Here is a 21,901-nt window from a genome sequence, read left to right as displayed (position 1 = left end):
CCACTCCACAGAAGTTCAGGCCCAATATCTCTAAGTGACCTGGTGTCATACTTTATGATGCTCCATTGAAGGACCCTGTATATGTTTCATTAACTTAAAGGCATTATATAAATATAAGTTGTTGTTGTGTACACCAAGGTGACACAGGACATTAGTTTGGCCTCAACTCGAGTATTGCTTCCAGTTCTGGCTGCCACATTTTAGGAAAGGCATGATGGCATTAGACAGAGTGCAGAAAAGATTGGTCCCAGGGATGAGGAACTTTAGTTACATAGATAGATTAGAGAAGTTGGGACTGTTTTCCTTGGAGAAGAGAAGGTTGAGAGGAGATCTGATTAGGGGTATTCAAATTAATGAGGGTTCAGGAAAGACTAGATAGGGAAAAATGCTCCCATTGGTGGAAGGATCAAGAACAAGAGGGCATGAACCTAAGGCAATTGGCAAAAGAAGCAATGGCAAAATTAGGAAAAATTTTTCATGCTGCGAGTGGTTAGGACTTGGAATGCACTGCCTAAGTGTGTGATGGAGGCAGGCTCAATCGAGGATTTAGGAGGGGATCAGATTATTATCTGAAAAGGAAGAATGTGCAAGGCTATGATGAGAAGGCAGGGGAGTGACACTCAGTAAATTGCTCCTAGAGAGCAGGCGCAGGGACAATTGGCTGAATGGCCTCCTTCTGCACTGTAACCATTCTGTGCTTCTGAAATTCATGGGCTTAAGACTGCTAAGTGGGAGAGGGACCTAGGTGTCATCATACATTAATATCTGAAGGCCCGTGGTTTGTTCTAAATGGCTCCTGCAAAAGCAAACAGTGTGTTAGGCTGTATTGCCAGGACAAATACGCAACAAAAAATATTACACTATGTTGTGTAGTTGGTTACGGACACAATATCTAGTTTTGGTCTCCTCACTTGGTGCTTAATAATAATAGCAAAGGTTTAGGGGAGACCCACTAGATTCACCCCAAGTTTCGATGCCCTCAGTTACCAGGATAGGCTTAGAGTTACATATGAACGAGGAGAAGTAGGCCATTCGACTTCTTAAGCCTGCTCTGCCATTCAATAAGATCATGGTTGATCTGACTGTGGCCACAGAATTTACATGTCACCTGCTCCCAATAACTTTCAACTCCCTTGTTAATCAAGAATCTATCTGTCTCTGCCTTAAAAATATTCACTGATCCTGCCTTCACTGTTCTCCTGGGGGAGAGATTTACAAAGGCTCATGACTCTCAGAGAAAAAAAATCTTCTCATCTCTCGCTTAAATGGGAGACCCCTTATTTTTAAACTGTGTCCCCTAGTTCTAGTCTCTCCCACGCAGGGAAACATCTTATCAGCATTCACCCTGTCAAATCCCCCCAGGATCTTATATGTTTCAATAAGATTGCCTATCATTCTGCTAAACTCCAATGGATACATGCCCACCCTGTCCAACCTTCCTCGTAAAATAGCACCCCCGTCCCAGGTATCAGTTGAGTGAATGATTTATATCCTTTCTTAAATAAGGAGACCAAAACTGTACACAGTATTCCAGATGTGGTCTCAGCAACGCCCTGTACAACTGTAGCAAAACATCCCTACTTCTATATTCCATTCCCCTTGCAATAAATGCCAACATTCTATTTGCCTTCCTTTTCACTTGCTTTACCTGCATACTAACTTTGTGATTCATGTACCAGAACACCCAGGTCCCTTGGTACCTCAGACTTCTGCAATCTAAATTAAACCATTTAAATAATATGCTGCTTTTCTATTTTTCGTGCCAAAGTGGACAAGTTCATATTTTCCAAAATTATACTCCATCTGCCAAATTTTTGCCCACCGCTTAACCTATGTCCCTTTGCAAACTCATTCCTCTTCACAACTTACTTTCCTACCTATCTTTCCTGTCATAAGCAAATTTAGCATACGTGAGGTCCCTTCATCCAAGTCATTTGGGCTTTTCATTTGAGAAAAGTGAGGATTTTGGGGATGTTTGATTCACATCTTCAAAATAATGAGGTTATATCTGTTGATTGGCTAGGGGGACCAGAGGTTATAACATATTTAAGCATAGACCGAGGTTAGGTGCTACAAGGTAATTATTTTCAGAGTCATTTACCTATGAAACAGGTTGCTGGGTTGTTTAATGAGTGGGGATTGCTGCACACATTATGAAGCGATGGGTTCCCCAGTAAAACTGTCAAAAGTGGGTGGGCATGGGGCAATGTATCCTTAGTCACCATGCGTGATCAGGGTCATGATTTGCCCAAGTTGCACCATGACAGTATGGGACAAATTTCACTGACCCACTATCTATTTACTTACCCTTTGCTTGTATGATATGGGATTCATATGAAAACATGAAGGCTGAACTTCCAGTAAAGAAGGATCCAATTGCAGAGAAGACCAAGAGGAGATTTAACAGAGGGTTGTAAAGTTGTGGGGGGATCTGATAGGGCAAAGTATAGACTATATCCTCTACTGGGGTATTCTTTGATGAAGGATCATCAAATTTCAAACCCATCAGCAAGTAAATGGAAAGTTTAGAAGTTTATTTGCGTGGCAGATGACTGGAGTTTGAAATTTTTGCTAAAGGAAATGTTTGAAGCAAAAATCACTGCATTTTAAGGGAGAAACTGGATAAATATTTAAAGCAGAGGAGGATACAGGGCTATAAAGAGATCACAGGACGCTGGGGTTAATTTTGGATTGAAACAAAGCCATTTAGAGGGTGAGGCAGTGGGATGGTTTTTGGATTGCTCTATTCCAGAGTTGGCACAGTCACAACAGACCAGGTGGTGACTTCTGTACCCTAATATCAAAAATGCCCCAACTTCAGTGGAATGAATGAAAAGTAGCACAATCGGCTTAAGTACAAAACTATTTCAATCTACAATTGAGAAAATACTGTAGAATACAGAAGCAAATTAAGTGAGCTTGTGGAGCCTCACTAGATGGGAGTATGAATCAGAGGGTTAGTGTTGTAACAGCCCCAGCACTCCTACCTTTAGAATGACTGCGACAGGAGACCTATTGAATGCACCGTGGCACTATACTCTGCTTTCTTCGGTATATTGTTGCACCCAGATTTCTTGTTGGTATCATGGTTAACATTCAACAGTGCACACAGTTATGCCAAATTCTGGGTGTCAGCCATGGCACAATTGGTAGCACATCACACTGAATTACAAGGTTCCAGCTTCAAGTCCCAATATAGGGTTTGAGCAGAAAAATCAAAGACAACACTCCAGTCCAATACTGAGGGAGCATACACTGTTGGAGGCAACATCTATTGGAAGAGACATCAAAGTGAGGTCCCATCTTCCTGCTCAGGTGGATGTAAAAGATCCCATGGCACTATTTCAAAGAAGAGCAGGGGAGTTATTCCCAGTGTCCTGGCCATTATTTATCTCTCAACCAACATCACAAAAAACAGATTCTCTAGCCATTATCACATTGCTGATTGTTGGAGGTTGCTGAGTGCAAAACACCTGCCGCCTTTCCTACATTACAATAGTGACTACATTTCAAAAAGTACTTCATTGCCAAAAAGAGCTTTGAGGCATCTGTGCTAATGAGGGTTGCGATACAAATGCAAGTCTTTCTTTTCATGTGTGGCCATTTGTTGTACATGGTGTATAGTGCTCAGGTAGTCTACAGGATAGAGTATGAAATGAACAGGAAAACATTTGTCAAATAACTGGGATTTTAACAGAGTTGGGTCTTACACTGCAAATAAACAATTCTTACAAAGTGAAAAAAATATATATTTTTGGCACTAAGGCACAATGTAAAGTTACTATCTAAACACAACTAGAACACATCTTACCCAGGACAAATCTTGTCACTTTTTTTCTCTTGCAAACTTGCACAGTTGAAACAAAACACATGTTTGCATGGAATCTGTGAAGAAAAGCACGTTTGTGAGGCAGCAAATTAAAGTCCCATTTACTGTGTACATCATACAAAAATGGTAAAGTTATAGCAAAGTGGAGACCAAGAGGAGGTGGCCACAGTGTTTCAACTCCATCCTAGGATGTGAAATGTTTTTTTGGGGGAGGAAGAATTCAGATTCTGAGCCAATTACCTTATGTTTTCTGCAGAATTTTTTTCTAAATACACAATGATCTCTGAGCTTGCGGGGCAGCTGGGGTAGCTGTGCAGCATCAGGGCATATGAGTGTTTCCTGGGTTGTATGTGCCGGGAGGTGGTCCCCCACAGGCAGCGAGAGTTCAAAGTTGTAGGTGGGTCACCATCCGGAATAGTAGGAAACAGTCAGGAAATGCAGGAGTCTCTGGGGTGCATGTCACTCTCAAACCAGAGAGCTGCTGGGAGTAGTGACGCTTTGAAGGCTGTAGTCCAGCATCTTGAAGGAGTGTATCAGAGTGTGACGTCAGTAGGCCCGAGACCAGCAGCAAAAATGAGAGCTCAGTGGGGCCGGATGGAGGGCATAAAGAATGGTGGGAGAGTAGGCACGAGACCAGCAGTGAGAACTGAGTGAAACCAGTTGGGGAAATAAAGAGTGACAGGCAAGTAGGTCCGAGTCTAACAATGAGAATGGGTGGGATTATGAAACGTAATGGCAGAACAGATCGGCAGCAAGAGCGAGAACAGCGTGAGACCTGTGGCTGAGGATAAAGACCAGCAGCAGTGCAGGACCGAGACAAGCAGTGAGAGGGACAGCAGAGATTGTCTGGCGGGGGGATAGAATGGCAGGCCCAAAGTCAGCAGTGAGAGCGAGGGCTGAGCTAGCCCAACAGGAGGATAAAGAGCTACGGGGTTCGGAACAAACCAAATGCGTTTGAGAAACGAGACAATGAAATCAAAGGGCGAGGTCACGGGAAAGTGATTGGTTGGTGAGTATTTCTTTTTTTGTCTCTCTAGGGGGTTCATTTAAACTAGGTGTCAGGAAATTAAAAATTTCAGTTGGGGTGAGTTAATATTGAGTATTAACGTCCAGAGGCATTATTTAAAATTAACAGTTTAATCACGTTACTAAACAGATTCTAAAAGAGGAGATATGGATGGGCAGCTGAGGCTTGTTGCTTGTCATTCCTGCACCTAACTTCAGGACACTTCATGTGTCTGGGGGACCACATGTGTATGAAGTGGCTCCAACGGCTTCAGTTCGAGCTCAGGATTTCCGAGCTTGAGGGTCAGCTGGAGTTGCTGCAGAGCACCAGGGAGGATGAGTGCTTCCTGGATCGTACATTCCTGTAGGTGGTCACCCCACAGGCAGTGGCAGTTCAGGATAGCAGATGGATGGCCATCTGGAAGAGTAGGAAGAGACAGGAGTGCAGGAGTCTTCAGCGTGTGTGTCACTCTCAAGCCGGTACTCAGCTTTTGAGACTGCTAGGAGTGACGACACCTTGAAAGAGTACATTCCAGATCATGGCACCTATGGACTACACAGGATGGAGCAGCAAAGAATAGAAATTCAGTCATTGTAGGAGATTCCATAATGAAAGAATCAGACAAGCATTTTTGTAACTATCATTGACAGTCCTGCATGGTGTGTTGCCTCTATGGTGCTAGGGTAAAGGGCATCACTGAGAGGGTGAAGAGTATTTTGCTAAGGGGAACAAGCCAGAAGTTGTGGTATACATCAGTACCAACGACATAGAGGAGGCAGGTATTATGGCCCTACGGTCAGACTTTCAGGAGCAAGGGGGAATGCTTAAAAAGTAGAACCTCAAAGGTAGCTTACTCCCAGTGCCACACACTGGTGAGAATAGAAATAGGAAGATTGGGAGGGTCAGTATGGCTTGAAGCATGGTACAGGTGGGAGGGCTTCAAATTCTTGAGGCACCCATTCAACAGAACTGGGACCAATGCAGGGAGTTCACAGGTGTGGTTGGGAGGGTTTAAACTAATTTGGCAGGTGGGGTGAGCACCAGCATCTTGAAGTAGAAAAGATCAACTTGGTGCATAAAGGAGTGAGTGTGTTGGATAGTACTAGAGAAGAAAGCAGCACCATATTAGAGAAGCACAGACTAAGAAGAACTACAGGAAACACAAAGATAAGTTTACAATGCATGTAGGTAAACGCAACAGAGTGTGGTGAATAAGGTTGGTGAGCTACGAGCACAAATAGCTGAATGGGAATATGGAGAAGTGGAAATAACAGAAACACGGCTTTAAAAATGGTGAGGACTAGTCCCATTATTCAAGGATAAGAGAAAAGATAGGGAAGGCAAAAAAGAGGTGGGCAGCAGTACAGATGAGGGGAGTAATTTTAAAATGACTGTCAAAGCTGCTCCTGCCTCGCTCACAGGAGGCTTCAGGGGAGGTAAGCAGCAAGTGGGAGCATTTAAAAGAAAACATGGATTGTAGCAGCCCCAGCTCGGCACCTCTGCACCATCATTTCCAGAACATTGGAGCTCTGGTTTTGGATCAGATCTAGGTCTTGAATGGGAACGCAAGTCCAGGAGAGGGAAGCGAGGAGAGGGTGAGTCAAGGAGTGGGAAGTTCTGCAACAGGATGAGTCAGAGAGGGCTAAGAGGCCACAACTCAAAGGTTGGGGGGCTGGGGGCAGACCACAATGGGGAGGAGGAGGAGGATCTGCAATGATCAGGAAATTCAGGAAGCAGGATTGGTAGTAGGCAGGGGGTACTGTAAGTAGAAAGTTACATTTTTCTTTTAAAATAAGTCTAAAAACATAAAAGTTATTTAATTTACCAATATAACTCTTCCAGTGTTTAAAGTAAGTTTCGCATTTTTCACCTTTTAAAAAGTTTACTTGCATAGGTGCATTTTTAATTCCTTATATTTTCCTGGTTATTGTTTTAAAAATGCTGTATTTTTTTAATTGTACATTTGTTTTTATTTTTAAGTATAATATGTGATTTTGTTTTAGTTACACGCGTTGCTCTGTAACGTTGCATCCTGAAGGAGTAGTAAACGATAATTTAGTAAAGTGGTCAATGTGGCTCTCACATTGCAGGTTTTTGCAAAAATGGCCCTTGCTTGAAAAATTGTGATGATCACTGGGTTAGCAGAATGGGCAGACAAATTAAATCTAACAAATTTGATTCAATTTTTTGAGGTGACTAGTTATGTAGATGAGGGTAGTGCAGTTGATGTAGTCTACATGGACTTCAGTAAGGCTTTTGACAAGGTCCCGCATGGGAGAATGGTCAAGAAGGTAAGAGCCCATGGGGTCCAGGGCAATTTGGCAAATTAATCCAAAATTGGCTTAGTGGCAGGAGGCAGAGGGTGATGGTCAAAGGTTGTTTTTGTGATTGGTGCACCACAGGGATTGGTGTTGGGGCCCTTGCTGTTTGCAGTGTGCATTAATGATTTAGATGTGAATATTGGAGATATGATCAGTAAGTTTGCAGATGACATGAAAATTGGTGGTATCGTAAATAGTGAAGAGGAAAGCCTCAGGTTACAGGGCGCTATAGATGGGCTTGTAAGATGGGCAGAGCAGTGGCAAATGGAATTTAATCCTGAGAAGTGAGAGGTGTTGCATGTTGGGAGGACTAATGCAGCAAGGGAATACACAATGAAGGGTAGGACCCTAGGAAGTACAGAGGATCAGAGAGACCTTGGTGTACATGTCCATAGATCCCTGAAGATAGCAGCACAGGTAGATAAGGTGGTTAAGAAGTCATATGGGATACTTGCCTTTATTAGCCGAGGCATAGAATATAAGGGCAGGGAGGTTATTTTGGAGCTGTATAAAATGTTAGTTAGGCTACAGCTGGAGTAGTGTGTGCTGTTCTGGTTGCAACTCTATAGGAAGGATGTGATTGCACTGGAGAGGGTGCTGAGCAGATTCACCAAGATGTGGCCTGGGCTGGAGCGTTTCAGCTATGAAGAGAGGCTGGATAGGCTCAGGTTGTTTTCCCTCAGACCACAGAAGGCTGAGGGGAGACCTGATAGAGATATACAAAATTATGAGGGGCATAGATAGGAAGAAACTTTCCCCCTTAGCAGGGGAATCAATAACCAGGGGGGCATAGATTTAAGGTAAGGGGCAGGAGGTTTAGAGGGGATTTGAGGAAAAATCTTTTCACCCAGAGGGTGGTTGGAATTTGGAACACACTGCCTGAGGGAGTGGTAGAGGCAGGGACCCTCACAACATTTAAGAAGTATTTAGATGAGCACTTGAAATGCCAAAGCATACAAGGCTATGGGCCAAGTGCTGGAAAACGGGATTAGAATAGATAGGTGCTTGATGGCCAGCACAGACATGATGGGCCAAAGGGCTTGTTTCTGTGTTCTATAACTCTATAATTCTATAACAACTGGCAGATGGAATTTAATACAGAGAAGTATGAGGTAATGTATTTTGGCAGAAATTATAGTGGGAGGGAATACAGACTTAATGGCACAGTGTTAGAAAGTGTACACGGTCACCTCACAGTTAATAAACTGGATTATAGTAAGAGTATGCTTAAAAACTTGTTATCTGCATGGAAATTGATGGCTGAGTAAGTTTGTCAGAGGAAAACTAAACAATTACAGTTCATACTTCTCAGCAAAATAGCAATTTGTTAATAGTTTCCATTTAACTATTTAAATGCCAAAAAAGAGAAAGAAGGAAACAGATAAAGTCACATTTCCTTCATCAGAAAAATTTACCAAAATATTGAGATTACATCACTCACCATGCGGCCATATATCTTGATTGGCAATCCACATTTATCACAGAAATGAATGGGAGTGTCATCTTTCTCACCCAACAAATTTATCTGTAAAACATGTTTGAACAGCTTGACTTATAAAATTATTTCAATACCTAAGTATAAGTTTATTTAAATCTGCATTAAAATACCTTAAAATCCCAGAAAAACTGCAGGGGAAATCGGCGCTGGCTTCCAAACACCTCTCCGCCTTTGCATTCATAGTTCTCATCTTCATTATAGTCAAATCCTTCTACAAGATATCAGAAGTAACGAAAAGCTTTATAATAGAACATGTTTTCAATTTATGATAACCTAGGGACAAGAACATAAGAAATAGGAGCAGTAGGCCATTCTGCTAGGAATGAAAGGAAAGCAAGCCAGTACACTCATCCCGGCTGGTCTCCAACCTCAAGTCTCAAAGCTGTGGGGAGGTGCTGGGCAGAGGCCAGAAACGATCCACAGGTGATAGAATTTAAACAAAATACTAGAGGGAGATTGCCCGCTAGCTCAGTGTCACACAGCCAGTCATCAGCTGGATGGGGCCACTGGCAAGACCCAGACACAGGTCACCAACTCAGGTGCAGAGAGGTACATGGCCCACTGACGCCTGAACATAGGAAAAGAGGGATTACATACTCTTATTTAAAGAGAAACCTTGTCAAACCTTAATAGTTATAGTTATGTATCTGATATTAGCGATTGTTCACCAATTTCCAACCTGCTCTTTGGTGGAAGTTGGATAAAAACAAGGGAGAAAGGAATAGAAGGTTATGCTGATGAGGTTAGATGATGATTCGGTGGCTCATGTGGACCATACGTACATCCCTGGTGCTAGGTTCGCGTGAATGTTCCTTTCCTATGCTGTAGGGTTTCCAATAGGTTGTGCTGTTTCTTCCAGTGCTTCAATGGGCCGAACCAGCACAAAAGGTCGACAAGTCTCAAGCATAGGTTACCCCTACTGCAGACCGAGTTTCCACGACCTTTTCCACTGGTTTCAAAAAATATTTTGCTGAAAGGTGACCTCACCCACAAAACTGCCCATGTCCCCAGATCAAATTAATCAGCATGGTAAATTTCTGCTAATTGTGACCCTTTGAGCAGGCTCTTAAAATTAAACCGCTTGTTTTTTTTTAAAAGAGCATTAGGTACCTTTCAAAAGTTTTTAAATATTAAAATTGTTTAATTTATGAAGAGACTGAATACTCTACATCAATTAAAGTAGTAAATTGTATGTACAGAATATAAAAAGAGAAAATGCTGGAAAAGCTCAGCAGGTCTAGCAGCATCTGTGGAGAGAAACACAGTTAAGGTTTCGAGTCCGTATGACTCGTATGAATAGGTGTTAATTACTATTTGAAGCTTAACTAGTGGTGAGTCAACTCAGCTCTATTTAAGAAAGGGACTATCTAGAAGCACACTATAGTGTGCTTGCACATGAACAGGAGAGAGAGCACATCCTGAGTGGGGCACAGCCAGAGTGGGTATTGGCAATTTGGTGCAAAGCAGGAATTCGGTGCATAGGGGAAGAGATACTCTTTGCATTTTTTCCTTGCTATCCAACTTCTTAAATCTTCAGAGCGTGCTGCAGCAGTAGAGGCTACAAGGGAAAGGAATCACTGGTAAGTAGTGGGTAAGGTATTTACTACTTTAATCGCTTATAGTTTGGTTTACAGTTTGTATATTCTACAGTAACGAGGATCAGGAAAGAAGGGCTCCAGAATAATTGACTTAAAAGGTTTAATTTAAAGGGGTAAGTCATGGCAGGAGAGCTCAAAGCTTTGGTGTGCTCAATGTGGGAAGCCGGGGACATTTCCAGTGCCCGGGACCAGCATGTGTGCAGGAAGTGTGTCTAGCTGCAGCTCCTGGAAGCTCAGATTTCAGAGCTGGAATGGCGGCTGGGGACACTGTGCAGCGTCCGGGAGTCTGAGAGCATCGTGGATAGCACCTTTAGAGAGGTGGTCACACTGAAGATGAAGGGACTTGAGGAAGGAAGGGAATGGGTGACCACCAGGCAGTCCAAGAGAAACAGCCAGATAGTTCAGGGGTCCCCTGGGGTCCCGCTCGCAAATCGGTATTCCATTTTGGAGGCTGATGAGGGCGCTGGTTCCTCCAAGGAGTGTGGACAGAGCCAAGCTTCTGGTACCACAAGCAGCCTGTCTGTACAGGAGTGGAGGAAGGGAGGAAGAGCAATAGTAATAGGAGCTTCTATAGTCAGGGGAACAGACAGGCGCTACTGTGGCCATCAACGTGACTTCAGGATGGTATGTTGCCTCCCTGGTGCCAGGGTCCGGGATGTCACTGAACAGCTGCAGGGCATCCTGAAGGGGGAGGGTGATAAGGCAGAGGTCATGGTACATATTCATACCAATGACGTAGGTAGAAAGAGGGGTGAGGTCTTACATCAACAATTCAGGGAGTTAGGCAGTAGACTAAAAAGCAAGACCTCTTGGGTTGTAATCTCTGGATTACTCCCAGTGCCACGTGCTAGCTAGCTCAGAAACAGGAGAATAGCGCTGATGAATACGTGGCTTAAGAGTTGGTTTTAGATTCCTGGATCACTGGGACTATTTCTGGGGAAGGTGGGACCTCTACAAGCGGGACGGTCTACATCTGAACCAGAGCGGGACTAACATCCTTGCGGGCGGGTTTGCTAGTGCTGTTGGGAGGAGTTTAAACTAATTCGGCAGGGGGAGGGGACACAGAATGTTAGCAGAATAGGGACACATTATAATACAGTAAAACAATCAAGTCAGAGGGAGTACAGCTGCATTAAGCTTCAAGGGAGTAAGGCAAGGCTGGATGGCCTCTACTTTAATGCCAGGAGTATTACAGGTAAAAAGGATAAATTAAGGGTGAGGATTGACACGTGGAAATGCGATATAGTAGTCATCACTGAGTCGTGGTTGAGGGAAGGGCAGGATTGGCAGCTCAACATTCCGGGATATAGAATCTTCAGGTGAGGGGGTAAAAGAGGAGGAGGCACTGCATTATCAGTTAAGCAGTCAGTTACTGCAGTAAGGAGAGATGATATCTTGAAGGGGACATTGAATGAAGCTTTGTGGGTAGAGCTTAGGAATAAAAAAAGTGTCTTTAATAGACCCCCAGATAGTCAGCGGGAAATTGAGGAGCAAATATCTGCACAATTTGTGGAGGTGTGCAAAAACAATAACAATAGGGTAATTATATTAGGTGATTTCAACTTTCCCAACATTAATTAGGACAGACGTAGTGTTAAGGGTTTGGATGGAGTGGATTTCTTGAAATGCGTACAGGAGAACTTTTTAGGTCAATATGTGGAGGGTCCAACAAGGGATGGCGCATTGCTGGACTTAATTCTGGGGAATGAAGCCGGACAGGTGGCTGAGGTGGTGGTGGGCGAGCGTTTTAGCGGTAGCGACCACAACATGGTACAGTTTAAGTTTGTTATGGACAAAGAAATCGAAAAGTTGCAAAAAAAATGTTTTGGATTGGGGGAAGAGTGGATTTTAGTACAATAAGGCAGGATCTGGCCAAGGTAGACTGGGAACAGTTACTTGTGGGGAAATCTACAGAGGATCAGTGGGGGGTGTTCAAAAAGGAAATGTGGAGGGTACAGGCTCAACATGTTCCCTCTAGGGTGATAGGAAGGAGTAACAAGCCCAGAGAACCATGGATGACCAGAGGTATTGAGGATATGATGAGAAGGAAAAGAGAGACTTTTAGCAGGTACAAGGGAAGCAAATCAGCAGAGGCATTAGTGGAGTACAGACATCGCAGGGTGGAGCTTAAGAAAGCAATTAGGAGAGCAAAAAGGGGATATGAGACAGCTCTGGCTGGTAAAAGTAGGGAAAATCCCAAGATATTCTATAAGTATATCAATGGGAAGAGGATAACCAGGGAAAGAGTAGGGCCTATGAGGGACCAAGGGGGCAATCTATGGGTGGAGCCAGAGGACAATCCCTAGAGTGTTGAATGAATAATTCACATCCGTCTTCACCCAAGAGAATGAGGATGAAGGTATCGAACTCAGGAAGAGAGACTGCGAGCTGCTTAAGGAAATTGATATAGGGAGTGACAAGGTATTGGAGGTGTTGGCAGGCTTAAAAGTGGACAAATCTCCAGGTCCAGATGATTTGTGTTCCAGACTGCTGAGGGAGGCAAGGGAGGAGATCGTAGGGGCTCTGACCCAAATTTTTAATTCATCTCTGGCCACGGGGGAGGTGCCAGAGGACTGGAGAACAGCTAATGTGGTTCCGCTGTTTAAGAAGGGTTGTAGAGATAAGCCAGGGAGCTACAGGCCAGTGAGTCTCAGTGGTAGGGAAACTATTGGAGAAATTTCTGAAGGGGAGTATCTATCTCCACTTGGAGAGGTAAGGTTTGATCAGGGATAGTCAGCATGGCTTTGTCAGAGGGAGGTCATGCCTAACAAATTTGATTACATTTTTTGAGGAGGTGACCAGGTGTATAGATGAGGGTAGTGCAGTTGATGTAGTTTATATGGATTTCAGCAAAGCCTTTGACAAGGTCCCACATGGGACACTTGTAAAGAAAGCAAATGCACATAGGAAACAGGGTAATTTGATAAGGTGGATTCCAAATTGGCTTAGTTGTAGGAAACAGAGGGTGATGACAGAAGGATGCTTTAGTGACTGGAAGCTAGTGTCGAGTGGCGTACCACAGGGATCTGTGCTGGGTCCCCTGTTATTTGTCATTTATAAAAACGACATAGATGACTATGTGAGGGTTAAGTTTGTGGATGACACAAAGCTTGGCCGGGTGGTTAACAGTGAGGTTGAGTGTCTTGGGCTACAGGAAGATATAGACGGGATGGTCAAATGGGCAGATAAGTGGCAGATGGAATTTAACCCTGTAAAGTGTGAGGTGATACACTTTGGAAGGAGTAATTTGACAAGGAAGTATTCAATGAACGGCATGACACTAGGAAGTTCTGAGGTACAAAGGGACCTTGGCGTGTGTGTCCATAGATCTCTGAAGGCAGAGGGGCATGTTAGTGGGGTAGTGAAAAAGGCATATGGGACACTTGCCTTCATCAATCGAGGCACAGATTACAAAAGTAGGGAGGTCATGTTGGAGTTGTATAGAACCTTGGTGAGGCCACAGCTGGAGTACTGTGTGCAGTTCTGGTCGCCACATTATAGGAAGGATGTGATTGCATTGGAGGGGGTGCAGAAGAGATTCACCAGGATGTTGCCTGGGATGAAACATTTAAGTTATGAAGAGAGGTTGGATAGACAGGTTGTTTTCGTTGGAGCAGAGAAGACTGAGGGGCGACCTGATCGAAGTGTACAAGATTATGAGGGGCATGGACAGGGTGGATAGGGAGCAGCTGTTCCCCTTAGTTGAAGGGTCAGTCACGAGGGGGCATAAGTTCAAGATGAGGGGCAGGAGGTTTAGGGGGGATGTGAGGAAAAACTTTTTTACCCAGAGGGTGGTGACAGTCTGGAATGCACTGCCTGGGAGGGTGGTGGAGGCGGGTTGCCTCACATCCTTTGAAAAGTACCTGGATGAGCACTGTACCAAGTGACGTACCAGTCAGAACATTCAAGGCTATGGGCCGAGTGCTGGTAAATGGGATTAGGTAGGTAGGTCAGGTATTTCTCATGTGTCGGTGCAGGCTTGATGGGCCGAAGCGCCTCTTCTGCACTGTGATTCTTCAGAGCTCAGAAAAGAGAGCAAATAATGATGACCAGTTGTGCTGATTTATGGAAGATTTTATGTTATAATTTTAAAAATACGTTTGAGTAGAAAATGCCACAGAATAAGGAGAGCCAGGGATAAGTTTTATAGACAAGCATTTAAGTTACCCTACTTATAAACTTAATGTAGATCATGAAAGGAGTTTAAAAACAAAAAGTTAAAGCTAAATTGAATTGGAGATCCAAGAGGTGAGGTGCAGGAGAGACATAAAACATCTGAAGTGACATCAGCAGCTCCTCATCAATCAACATCCCTTCTGCTGAGTGTTTTTGTTGGTGTCATAGTTTATTTCTGTTAAGAGCCTAATAAACAGAAGCATGGCTGGTCACTTCAGTCCAAGCAAATGTACATCCTGTTCCAGGATGCTTCTCGTGTCCTGGACAATCATGTGCTGGAAGTATTGTCAAATGGAGGAGCTCAAGCTCCAGGTTTCAGAGCATGACCAGCAGCTGGAGTTAGTGCAATGCATTCACGAGGCTGAGCTTTGTATGGACAGTACATTTCTGGAGGTGGTCATACCGTAGCTTAAAAGTGTGCAGGCAGGGAATGGATGACCACCTGGCAATCGCTGCAGGATTCCTGAGTGGATCACGCTCTCTAATCGATATTTAGTTCCAAATACTTGTGAAGACAATGGATCCTCTGGGAAGTGCAGTATGAGCCATGTCCACAGCACCACAGTTGGCTCTGCTGTATGGAGGTGCAGGGGGGAAGGAGATACAGGAGGAAGATCTGGAAAGCAATAGTGATTAGGGATTCCATAGTAGTAAAGTGAAGGATGTTACTGAGTAACTGCGGAGCACTCCAAAGGGGAAGTGTGAACAGCCATAAGACATGGTTGATATCGGTACAAATGACACAGATAGATAGTGTTGAGGTTTATCAGGTACTTCCAGTGCCACATGCTTGCAAATATAAATACAGATATAGGAGAATAGGGCAGAGTAACATGTGGCTGGAGAAATGATAAAGGAGGGTGGGGGCTTTAAACTCCTGGGACAGTGGGACCAATTTTGGGAGAAATGGGACCAGTACAGACCTAACGGATCGTGTCTTAACACAGCCGGGAGCAATGCCCTCATGGGCGGTTTGCTAGTGCTGTTGGACAGAAATTGAATGATTTTGGCAGGGGTACAGGCACCATAATGTAGTGTTAGAAACAAGGTGCACAAAGGATTGGGAGATACAGATAGCACTAGAGTAAGAAATAGTAAGGTACTATGTACGGAATAGAAGGTCTAAATTAGGTTTACAGCGCATGTGTGTAAACAAAGTGTGTTAAGTAAGGTTGTTCTGCTCCTGATGCGAGATGTTACATGGGAATATGATGTTGAGGCATTAATGGAGACCTGGCTCAAAAAAGGCCTACCCTGAATAGAAAACATATCTGGATACTAGGCGTTCAGGAAAACTAGAGAAGGAAATGGTGGTTGACAAATTAGTTGGAGTTCTTTAAGGATATAACAAGCAGGGTGGATAAAGGGAGACCAGTAGGTGTAGTGTATTTGGACTTCCAAAAGGTATCCAATATGGTGCCACACAAAAGGTTACTGCACACCTCATGGTATTAGGGGTGATATATTCGCATGGATAGAGGATTGGCTAACTAACAGGAAATAGAGTCAGGATAAATGGGTCATTTTCAGGTTAGCAAATTGTAAATCAATGCTGGTGCCTCAAATATTTACGGTCTATAATAAAGACTTGGATGAGGGACCGTCTGTATTTCAGCAAAATTTGCTGATTATACAAAGATAGGTAGAAAAGAAAGTTGTGAAGACGAAAAGATTATATTTGGTTAGTGTCACAATTACAGAATTGTTACAACACAGAGAGGCCAACTGGCACACCGTTTCTGTGTCAGCTCTCCAAATGAGCAATTTCTTAATGCTAGTCTCCTGCCTTCTTCCTGTAGCCCTGCACATTCCTCCTTTTATAATAATCCAATTACCTCTTGAATGCCTCGATTGACCCTCTCTCCACCACATTCTCAGGCAGTGCATTCCAGATCCTGACCACTTGATTGATCCTGTCTCCACCATACTCTCATTGTGTATTCCAGGGTCCTAATCACTCGATTGACCCTGTCTCCACCACACTCTCAGGCAGCACATTCCAGATCCTAACCACTTGATTGACCCTGTCTCCACCACAATCTAAGGCAGCGCATTCCAGATCCTAACCACTCGATTGATCTTGTCTCCACCACACTCTCTGTATTCCGGGTCCTAATCACTCGATTGACCCTGCATCGACCACACTCCCGGCAGCGTATTCCAGATCCTAACCACTCAATTGATCCCGTCTCTACCTCACTCTTAGGCAGTGTATTCCAGATCCGAACCGCTCGCTGTGTGAAAAAGTCTCGTGTCTCCAGCGCTTCTTTTGCCAATTACATTAAATCTGTGCCCTCTCATTCTAGATCCATCCACCAGTGGGAACAGTTTTTCATGTCTCCTCTGTCCAGGCCCCTCATGATTCTGAATACCTCTATCAAATCTCCTTTCAGTTTTCTTTTCTTTAAAGAAAACAGTCCCAACTTCTCCAATCAAGCCTCATAACTCACCCCTGGAGCCGTTCTCATGAATCTTTTCTGCAGTCTCTCTAATGCCTTCATATCTTTCCCAAAATGTGGTACCCAGAACTGGACGCAATACTCCAGCTGAGGCCAAGCAATTGTCTTTTACAAGTTCAACATAACCTCCTTGCTTTTGTACTCTATGCCCCTATTAATAAAGCCCAGGATACTGTATGCTTTAACCATGCTCTCAATCTGTCCTGCAACCTTCAATGACTTGTGCACACATACACCCAGGTCCCTCTGCTCCTGCACCCCCTTTAGAATGGTATCCTTAATTTTCTATCGTCTCTCCGCATTCTTCCTACAAAAATGAATCACTTCATACTTCTATATATTGAATTGCATCTACCACTTGTCCATTCTTTGCACCACTTATCTATGTCCTTTTGAAGTTCTACGCCAAGCTCCTCACTGTTCACAATGCTTCCATATCATTCACAAATTTTGAAATGATGCCCTGCACAATAAGGTCTAGGTTATTAATATCTAAAAGGAAGTGCAAGGGTCCCAACACTGGCTCCTGGGGAACTCCACTCCAGTCTGAAAAACATCCATTAACTACAATTCTGTTTCCTGTCATTCAGCCAATTTTGTATTCACATTGCTCCTGTCCCTCTTATTCCAAGAGCTTCAAACTTTGCCCACAAGTCTGATGTACGACACTGTGTCAAAAGTCTTTTGGCAGTCCATGTAAACCACAACAACGGCATTATCCTAAAGCAACCCTCACCATTACCTCTTCAGAAAACTCCAGCAAGTTAATTAAACACAACTTGCCCTTAACAAATCTGTGCTGACTTTCCTTAATTAACCTGCATTTGCCCAACTAACTATTACTATTGTCCTGGAATTATTGTTTCTAGAAGCTTCCCCACTTAAACTGACTAGCCTGTAGAGTTAGGGTTAGGGTGTACATCCCTTTTTAAACAAGTGTGTAACATTTGCAATTCTCCAGTCCTCTGGCATGACCCCTGAGTCTAAGGAAGAGGGGAAAATTATGGTCAGTGCCTCCACAAGTTCCACTCAGTATCTTTTGATGCAACTCACCTGATCCTTATCAACTTAAAAAACAGATAACCTATCCAATATCTCCTCCTTATCAATTTTAACTCATTTTAGTGTCTGAATTACCTCCTCTTTCACCATAGCCAGGGCAGCATCTTCCTTGGTAACGACAGATGCAAAGTAAATACCTCAGCTGTGCCTCCTGTCTCCATGTGTAAATCCCCTCTTTGGTCTCTAATCAGCCCCAATCCTCCTCTTATCACCCTATTACTATAATTAGCCTGGTTCTTGGCTGTATTATCAACCTGACATCTTGTATAAGCACATTTATATTTATACAGCACCTTTAACAGAATATATCTTCCCAAGATACTTCACAGGAGCAATATAAACAAAATATAACATCAAGCCACATTAAGGAGATACTAGGTGAGACGACTAACAACCTGGTTGTAGTGGTAGGTTTTAAGAGGTGTCTTAAAGGAGGCAAGTGAGTTAGAGAGGTGTACAGATATGATTCTAGCACTTGGGGCCTAGGCCACCAATGGTAGAGAATTAAAATTGGGGGTGTACAAGAGACCAGGATTAGAGGAGCGCAAATATCTCAGAAGGTTTTGGGACTGGAGAGATTACAGAGATCTGGAGGGATGAGACCACTGAGGGATTGTAAACAATTATGAAGATTTTAAAATTAAGATATCCTTTGACACAAGCCATATAGATCAGCGAGCACGGTATTAAGATACAACAGATGTGCCATTACACTAATGGGTGTATTCTATAGGCCACTATCTCATGGAAAAGATATAGACTAACACATTTGCAGGGACATTATAGAAAAGTAATTACAGATTACAGCTAAAGAGTAGTGACATTGGAACCCTTCAATTCTCCTAATAGAGACTTGGATAGTAATAGTTGCTAAATTTGCTGATGACACAAAGATAGGTAGGAAATTTGTGAAGAGGACATAATTCACCCAGCACCTTTTGACAGCACCTTCCAAACCCATGACCACTACCACCTAGAAGGACAAGGGCAGCAGATAGATGGGAACACCATCACCTGGAAGTTCCCCTCCAAGTCACTCACCATCCTGACTTGGAAATATATCGCCGTTCCTTCACTGGGTCAAAATCCCGGAACAGCACTGTGGGTGTACCAACACCACATGGACTGCGGCGGTTCAAGAAGGCAGTTCACCACCACCTTCTCAAGGTCAACTTGGGATGGGCAATAAATGTTGGCCCAGCCAGCGAAGCCCACATCCTGTGAGTGAATGAAAAAAAAAGTCTGCAAAGGGATATAAATAGATTGTGAGTGGGCAAAAATTTGGCAGATGGAGTATAATGTGGGAAAATGTGAACTTGTCCATTTTGGCAGGAAGAGTAGAAAAGCAGCATATTATTTAAATAAAGAGAGATTGCACAACTCTGAGGTACTGAGGGATCTGGGTTGTACACAAATCACAAGTTGGTATGCAAGTACAGCAAATGATTAGGAAGGCGAATGGATGTTGTTGTTTATTGCAAGCGATTGGAACATATAAGTAAGGATGTTTTGCTACAGTTGTGCAGGGCCAGTACATCTGGCGTACTGTGTACAGTTTTTTATAATTTTATTCCTTATTTTAAAAAGGACATAATTGCCTTAGAAGCAGTTCAGAGGAGGTTCACTTTACTAATTCCTGGGATGAGGGGGGGGTTATCTCATGAGGAAAGGTTGGACAGGTTGACCCTTTATCCATTGGAGTTTAGAAGAATGAGAGGTAATCTTATTGAAACAAAGAAGATCCTGAGGGGATTTGACAAAGTGGATGATGAAAGGATGTTTCCCCTTGTCAGAGTGACCAGAACAAGGGGACACAGATTAAAAATAAGGGTCTTCCCATTTAAGACAGAGATGAGGTGAAATGGTTTCTCTCATAGGGTTGCGAATCTGTGGAACTCTCTTCCCCAGAGTAAGGTAGAAACAGGATCATTGAATTTTTTTAAGGCAGAGGTATATAGACCAACAAGGGAATCAAGGGTATTGGGGGCAGGCAGGATAGTGACGTTGAGGCCACAATCAGATCAGCCATGATCTTATTAGATGGCAGAGCAGGCTCGAGGGGCTGAATGGCCTAATCCTGCTTTTAAATCATATGTTCGTATGTAGTGTACAGGACAGAGAGTAAAAGCTTCTGATGGACACGAACACTGGTTCACCCTCAATTGTTCAGGCCTATCCTGGGCCTCGCACATTAGCAAGGATGTGAAGGCTTTAGAGGGGGGGCAGAAAAGATTCATGAGAATGTTTCTAAGGATGGTGGGCTTGAGTGGGAGGATTGGAAAAGATGGGGGCTGTTCTCCTTAAAAGAAAGTTGAGAAGAAATTTCATCGAGGTATTCAAAAATCATGAGGTGTTTAGACAGAGCAGATGGAGAGAAACTCTTCCCATTGGTGAAATGATCAAAAACAAGAGAACACAAATTTAAAGTAGTTGGGAAAAAAAAGGTGGGTTGAGGATTTTTAAAAAAAAAAAATGCAGTGAGTAGTAAGGATCTGGAATGCACTGCTTGATGGATGGTAGAGGCAGATTCAATTGTGGCTTTCAAAAGGGAATTGGATAAGCACCTGAAGGAAAATATTAGGAGGACCATGAGGAAAGGGCGGGGGAGTGGGACTAGCTGAGTTGCTCTTTGGCAAGGACTTGACATGCTGAATAGCTTCCTTCTATGCTGTGACCATTTTTTAACTCTCTCCATTTATGTCATTCTTCTCTTGCTCAATACCAGCCTAGTCAGTTATGTGAAATACCATTCAACTGCATCTAACAGGATCCACTCCACTTTTTAATCATTGTTATGCAATGAAGCTATCATTTCGTCACCTTCATCTGTAGCTAGTGACTTTGAAGAATTTCTGCTCATATTCCTCTGACCACGAGATGAGATTCTATTTCGGTTAGACTGTTTGGAGATTAACTTGATGGGGATTCGCCTTCGAACATCAACGCCACTCAGACATCCAGAGCTATCGGTACCTTGTAGATCTTTATCTTTTGAAATAAAAAAAAGATCTTTTAAATGAATGGCTTCTTGCTTATGCTCAATATTGCAAGATAGTGGTATAAACATGAAACAAATCCATAGCTCCCAGCAATCTAATTCCAATGTAATTTCTCAGCAGAAAACCTGTATAGGGCAGGATAAATTTGCACAAAACTCAGAACTAGTCATCCATATTCCTCCAATAAAATGGACCAATATCTCTCTAGTTTACAAGATTGCGACTAGGAAGAGAAAACAAGTGGCTACCTGCTATTTTGTGAATAGCTCATCTACTGTAAAACTATTTATGTGAAAGTCAACATTTCTAAATATGCGCTAAATACATGTTTCTTTGAGAGTAGAAGAACTTTATGGTTGAGTGTTGACGCTCAAATTGTAAGTCCTGCTCTCTCAAAACTGTGCTCCAGGTGATAGTTCAGTGCTGGAAGCCCTCAAAGTCAGTTGTGTAGCACTCTCGTGGGAGTCAGAAAGTTGTGGATTCAAGTCTAACTCCAGGGACACGAGCACAAAAATCCAGGCTGATGCTTTAGTGTTGCATTGTAGGAGGTGATGTCTTTAATTCGAGGCCCCGTCTGCCCTTTCAGGCGAATGTAAAAAATTGTGGCACTATTTTGAAATTGTCACTGGCATCTGGGAAACCTATATAACATGCAATCAGCACCACAAAAAAAAAACAATTATCTGGTCATTAACAAGTTGCTGTTTAAGGGATCATATTGTGTACAATTAGCTACTGCGTTGTTTATAGGAGACAAAGTGGAAGAGTGGGTAGAAAGGTGGAATGGGAAAGGATCGGTAGGTAGGGAGGGCATGTGGGGGGGGGGGGGGGGGGGGGGCAAAGAGATGGGGGGAGGGGGGGGCTAAGAGGGGAGTGGGAGGACAAAGGGGAAGGGGCAGGGGAGGTGTACTGAGTGGGTATCATAGAATCATAAGTTAAAAGCAAAATACTGC

The 21,901-nt window shown here is 43.3% G+C and overlaps 1 protein-coding gene across 3 annotated transcripts in view; it reads right to left on the bottom strand.

The window, feature by feature from the left end:
• Positions 1-20,932, bottom strand: part of cbll1 (Cbl proto-oncogene-like 1, E3 ubiquitin protein ligase) — a 73,643-nt gene extending 52,711 nt beyond the window's left edge. The window contains exons 1-4 of one of the 3 annotated variants that reach the window (XM_078535492.1): positions 20,770-20,932; positions 8,765-8,865; positions 8,598-8,702; positions 3,812-3,885 (exon numbers count right to left, since the gene is read on the bottom strand). In XM_078535492.1, the coding sequence (XP_078391618.1) occupies positions 3,812-3,885; positions 8,598-8,702; positions 8,765-8,865; positions 20,770-20,809 (320 nt within the window). In that variant the 5' untranslated portion in view covers positions 20,810-20,932. The remainder of the gene's footprint in view (positions 1-3,811; positions 3,886-8,597; positions 8,703-8,764; positions 8,866-20,769) is intronic. The other 2 variants (XM_078535494.1, XM_078535495.1) reach the window with 2 other exon arrangements.
• Positions 20,933-21,901: the final 969 nt, after the last annotated feature.

Source organism: Cetorhinus maximus, unplaced genomic scaffold (genome assembly GCF_964194155.1).
Source record: "Cetorhinus maximus unplaced genomic scaffold, sCetMax3.hap1.1 HAP1_SCAFFOLD_491, whole genome shotgun sequence".
Lineage (NCBI taxonomy): Eukaryota > Metazoa > Chordata > Chondrichthyes > Lamniformes > Cetorhinidae > Cetorhinus > Cetorhinus maximus.
This window is presented reverse-complemented; position numbering and strand designations above follow the sequence as displayed.